The sequence below is a fragment of the Hipposideros armiger genome, unplaced genomic scaffold, assembly GCF_001890085.2.
Source record: "Hipposideros armiger isolate ML-2016 unplaced genomic scaffold, ASM189008v1 scaffold_469, whole genome shotgun sequence".
NCBI lineage: Eukaryota > Metazoa > Chordata > Mammalia > Chiroptera > Hipposideridae > Hipposideros > Hipposideros armiger.
Window position 1 is genome coordinate 540,689 of NW_017731819.1, and position 5,922 is coordinate 546,610.

The 5,922-nt window shown below is 37.8% G+C and overlaps 1 protein-coding gene across 11 annotated transcripts in view; it reads left to right on the top strand.

The window, feature by feature from the left end:
* The window catches only part of IFT25 (intraflagellar transport 25), a 60,112-nt gene that overhangs the window by 17,043 nt on the left and 37,147 nt on the right, over positions 1-5,922 (top strand). For 6 of the 11 annotated variants that reach the window (XM_019666396.1, XM_019666400.1, XM_019666397.1 and 3 more), the window contains 2 exons: positions 1,888-1,958; positions 2,662-2,774. In XM_019666396.1, the coding sequence (XP_019521941.1) occupies positions 2,677-2,774 (98 nt within the window). In that variant the 5' untranslated portion in view covers positions 1,888-1,958; positions 2,662-2,676. Of the gene's footprint in view, positions 1-1,887; positions 1,959-2,561; positions 2,775-5,922 lie in introns of those variants that run through there. The other 5 variants (XR_002126659.1, XR_002126658.1, XM_019666401.1 and 2 more) reach the window with 4 other exon arrangements.

The window sequence follows — 5,922 nt, forward strand, 5'->3', positions numbered from 1 at the left end:
TGCCAACTTGGGCCAGTGAAGCAACGTCCTCCACAACTAGACTGAAGAACAAAAGGACAGCAACTTGTCTGTTCCCCTTCCCTCACTTCCCTAGCACTGTTCCCATCCCCCAATTCCCCAATAAAAATCTTTAAAAAAAAAAAAGAAAACTATTTTGATGACTTCATTAAATCTAATTATGAGGATTTAGTTATATGACATTTTTAAATCTGTATGTCTCTGTATACTGTTTGATGTTATATTGGTTTTGTTCATTAAAAGCACCCAAGAAGAAACATAGGGCAATTAAGTCATTTAATTTATTTAAATAAGATTTAAGACCATGTAAATAGAAGCTTACATATTGTAAAATATTAAGCATAGAATTAAAAACCCAGAATTGTGAGTTAGGAAACTTGGCTTCTTTTTTTTCTTTTATGTAACAGCTTTATTGACATTATTCACATACCATACAATTTGCCCATTTAAAGTACACAATTCAGTGGCTTCCAGTATATTCCCAGAGTTATACAGTCATTTGCACAATAAACTTTAAAACATTTGATCACCCCGAAAAAAACCTCGCAACCTATAGCAATCACCCTGTATTCCCCCTATCCCCACCAGCCCTAGGCACCCACTAATCTACTTTCTGTCTCTATAGATTTGCCTGTTCAGACATTTCATATAAATGGAATCATGGTCGTTTGTGACTGGCTTCTTTCACTTACATGTTCTCAAGGTTTATCCATGTTGTAGCACATATCAGTGCTTTATTCCTTTTTATTGCCAAATAATGTTCTACTGTATATTGTTTATAGCACATTTTATTTATCCATTTATTAGCTGATGGATATTTGGATGGATACTTTTTGGCCAGATTTCCCCAACCTTATTAAAAAACGCCAACTGACAGATCCAAAACTCAGCAAACTCAGGGGCCGGCCGAGTGACGTGATGTTTAAGAATTGGCTTGGGACGCCAGAGAGCCCCGGTTCGGATCCCACATATGAGGGCCAGTGACACTGCCCTCTACAGCTAAGATGCTGAACAACAGTTCAATCTGGAGCTGGGCAGGCTGCAGCCCCTGCTGCAGTGGGTTGCTATGGGCTACCATGTATAGCCAGCAGCCAGCGTGAATGGCCAACAGCCGCAGTGAGCGGCCGTCCAGAGGCCAGCGACTGATCTGTGCCTCGCCCGGGAAGAGCGCAATGATGGTGCCAACTTGGGCCAGTGAAGCAACGTCCTCCACAACTAGACTGAAGAACAAAACGACAGCAACTTNCTTCTATAAAGAAAGACACACTTTTATCATAAAGACTTTCTCCTACATGTACATAAGGACACACGCACAAAGCTGTGCATTGCAAATTAGTTTATAATAGCAAAATTGAAAACTGACCTAAATATCCATCACTAGAGAAACGGAGAAATACCTTATAGCAGTTAAAATGAATAAAGTAGATTTACATGTATCAACATGGTAAAACCTTGAAAACATAATATTGAATGAAAAAAGCAAGTAGCAAAAGGATATATATACACTGTGAAATCTAACTTTTCAAAGAACAGTACATTTTATTATCATATATGATAACAGTATAAAAACATAGTCAGGAGGGATATTCATCAATTTCAGAATAGCTGTTACCTCTGGGCAAGGAAGGGAATAGGGCCAGTAAGGGGCTACATATTTCTCAAGAAAAATATTTTTTAAGTAGATATGGCAAAAATGTTAACATTTATTATATCTGGGTAGTGGTACATAGTCATTTAATGTATGTAATATTCTTTGTGCTTTGTCATTGAAGTAGTTTCTTTTTTTTTGAAAAGTTAGACTGGGGTCAGGGTATAAAGGGTATTGAAAGGTTTCCTTACTTTTCCAAGCACTCTTTTAATTCTTTGTAGATAGAGCTTTTCCGGTCACTTTGCATCTATAAATTGGTTTGTGCCCTGTCACCGCCAGATTAAGGAGGAGGGTAAGTGAGATCAGAGTTTTCTCTGTCTTCCTTCTGTCTTACCCATTAGGGTTCATAGTAGATCTCAATAATATCTTTTCAGGATACTTCTATTAAACTTAAAATATTACCATACAACATAAATGTCTTTAAGTCCATGACCCAAGTGAGTGATGTAGAATTTAAAAATAAGTAAAGGATGTCTTTTCTCTTAATTTCTGCTCAAAAAGTAAATAATGATGATAAGATGTCTTTTAAGATCTAGTAATATTGTTTGCTACTTCAGTTGATAATTGTATACATAAACAGTCACAAAGAATCTGTTTGTATGCTACAGGTTTGTTTGTTTTTTTAATTTCAGAAATATAACAATGTAAATAATTTTATAAAATTTACCCACTAATTTATATCACCTTAGCTTGTTAACTGTTTCTATATAATTACTGAGGTTTTTTTTATTTTAGAAGCAGAAAAATGATGTCAGTATCAAGGACTTGTTTTATGGAGTAGAGTACTGGGAATTCTCTTATTTTACAGATTATTCCTGGGAGAGGTCAGAAGTTTACTTATGTAAATCAATATGGTCTAGTCCCTCCCACTTGTTGAATAGCTTGGTTGTTAAACTGTGTGCTAGGCAACAGGCTTTCTCTCTCCCTTTTCTCAGATACAGTGCAGAGAATAAGTTGCTTTTATTGTTATTGTTTTGTTACTGTTTTATATGCAGGTTAAACACTTTAAGATGAGAAAAGTTGATCTCTGTCTGAGTTCTGAAGGGGCTGAAGTGATCTTAGCTACATCAAGTGATGAAAAACACCCCCCTGAAAATATAATTGATGGGTAAGAGTTACAATTCTTTCTTCCTTAAAGTCTTGATATTAGGTCAGTGAACCCTTGAGTACTAGATCTATGTGTTTTACAACAATTAGCACTGTTAAACATAGTTTAATAAATGTTTGGTGAAGTAAATTACCTGACAATAGTTGTCTTTGGTACCATTTCTGGAACTAATTCAGTTGTATATATTTAGATTTTTAATCCTTTTCTTGTTCATTCCTAAACAGAACTTTTTATACAAATAGTTTTTTAAGAAGTGATTTAACAGGGCAAAACTTGAAACAACAACCATCTCATTTTATGGAAGTGTACATTTTAATATCCGTTTATGGTTTTATTCCAAATGTTTTTTAGTAAATAGGAATATAAGCATTGTAACTTCCTATCTACTGCCTATTTCTTTTTTTTTTTTTTAGGCTTTTTTTTAAAGATTTTTATTGGGGAATTGGGGGGATGGGAACAGCGCTGGGGAATTGGGGGAAGGGGAAAAGACAAGCTGCTATCGTTTTGTTCTTCAGTCTAGTTGCGGAGGGCGTTGCCTCACCGGCCCAAGTTGGCACCATCACCGCGCTCCTCCCGGGCGAGGCAGATCAGTCGCTGGCTTCTGGACGTCCGCTCACGCTGGCTGCTGGCTACACACGGAAGCCCATGGCAACCCACTGCCATGGGGGCTGCAGCCTACGCCGTGGCCCGCGACTCACGGCAGCCCAGCTCCAGGTTGAGCTGTTGTTCAGCATCTCAGCTGCGGAGGGCAGCGTCACCGGCCCTCACATGTGGGATCCGAACCAGGGCCCTCTGGCGTCCCAAGCCAGCTCCCAACCATTGCGCCACTCGGCCGGCCCTCTACTGCCTATTTCTTGACTCTAAGCAACATGTTTGCTAACCTGAATGCTAACCTTTCTGCTATCCACCTTCATTGTTTGTTTTTGCAGCTTCCTGATGTTATTCCAGTTTCCACTCTTCACTGTGCTAGAGCTTATTGTAGGTAGAGAGAAATATCATTTTCAGACTTTTAAGTTCCAAGAAAAAGTAGTTAGTTGGAGGACTCTGACTATTTTATCAGTCTTTTGAGTTCTCTTTCTTTGTATTTGTACAGCGACCAGAGTTTGACTCATAGAATCATATAATTTTAGAGCTTGGAAGAACTTAGGAGTTCATCTTATCTGAACCTTTCATTTTAGACTTGTGGTCAGAAAGGCCTAAAGAGGTCAAGTACTAGTTTTAACTGTGGAAGGCAGAACCGATTGTAACACAGATCTTGTGTTCTTTGTGTTGTATTGTAAAGCCTATGTATCTGGATAAATAGTAGGAACTCAAACTCTTCCTTTAAGCCTTGTTGTTATCTCCTCTCTGACATCTGTCTCTTCCCCTCAGGTAGGATGAGTTTACCTTTTTTGTTGGACTCCTATAGAATTTGGTTTATACCTCTATTACCTTATTTATTCCTTTATTGTGTAATTATTCATCTTTAATGCTCGACTCTTAACTGAGAATTCCTAGAAGTCAGAGACTATGACTTGTTCATCTTTAACTCCACAGTGTCTTAAAATATTTTAGTACTTTGTTGAATTAGACCATTAAGTATTAGTCAAACGCATCTAATACTGGAGAGCAGCTGAGTATTTATACACATACACGTATACATACACACACATATATACATACATATATATGCATATGTTACTTATGTATAGGACTTTATAGTTTCATAGATGCTGTGTTATTTGACCCATAGTGTAAGCTTGGGGAGTAAAAGGCAAAAAAAAAAAAAGCATTTTCAACCTCATTGTAAAGATGAGGGAAAAAAAGATGATTAGAGGTAAAATGACTTGCTCAAAATCACACAGATAACCAAGTGGCAGAATCAAGACTAACACTCATGTCTTCTAGCTCCTAGTTTGGGTTTCTTTGTACTACACTATGATAACTCAACTTAAGGTTTGTATCAAAAACTTAATGCCTGTTTTTTGTCTGTGACTCTTAATCCTTCTTAGTTTTTTTACTTCTAGAAATTCAGGTAATAGTTATTTATCCCACTCTGCCTTGGAGCAGAGAAATTAATGTGGGAACTGCTGTGAGAATACACAGACCTATAAAGATTTGCCTTAAGTTGTTTGCCAAAAATAGAGATCTTTCCAAATTTCAGTCCATGTTAATTATTAAGGACATAATATTTTTCAGATTAGACAAAATCTTTAGTACATAAAACCATATGGAATAAAAGTAGTGACTGACCTGATAACTGAACAGAGCACATCAGAGACTTTTAATCCATTTGCATTTCCAACAAATACAATTAGACTTTATATAGTAGATATTAAAAATTATTCTCAGCTCATAGGTAGGTTTATCTAAATGGAAGTAACGTTAGAATTATTTGGAGAACACTATTATAAATTTGCCCCTGCTGGACAATGCTCCCAATTTTTCATTTCCCAGAAAAAGAGTTGAAGAAAGTGATTATATTTCTACTTGCCCTTGACTCTACTTTTGTATCAATGAAAGAGGAGAAAAGAAATTCTGCACTAGAAAAAAAAAATGAGTTAAGACTAAAAGAAGAGAGAAAGAATTAGTCCTTTTGGGATAATGTAGAAGAATACTAGATTTACAGTAAATTACTGGGTAAGTGAACTGTATGTGTTACCTTGGGCTAAGAATATATGTGTTACTCTTTGAGACTCAGTTTCCTGGTCTGAAAAATGGGGATAATACCACCTTCTCTGAATACCTCAGAGTTGTGAAAAAATCATGTGAGATAATAGATATTAAACAGTCATTAGATATAAAGCCTCATTTAAAAGAAAACTATTTGGGGCCGACCGAGTGGCGCTTTGGTTAAGAGCTAGCTTGGGACACCAGAGGGCCCCGGTTCGGATCCCACATATAAGGGCCAGTGACACTGCTCTGTACAACTAAGATGCTGAACAACAGCTCAACCTGGAGCTGGGCTGCCGTGAGTCGCCGGCGACGGCGTAGGCTGTAGCCACTGCTGCAGTGGGCTGCCATGGGCTACCGTATGTAGCCAGCAGCCGCTGTGAGCTGCCGTCCAGAAGCCGGCGACTGATCTGCCTCGCGGGAAGAGCGCAATGATGGTGCCAACTTGGGCCAGTGAAGCAACGTCCTCCACAACTAGACTGAAGAACAAAAGGAC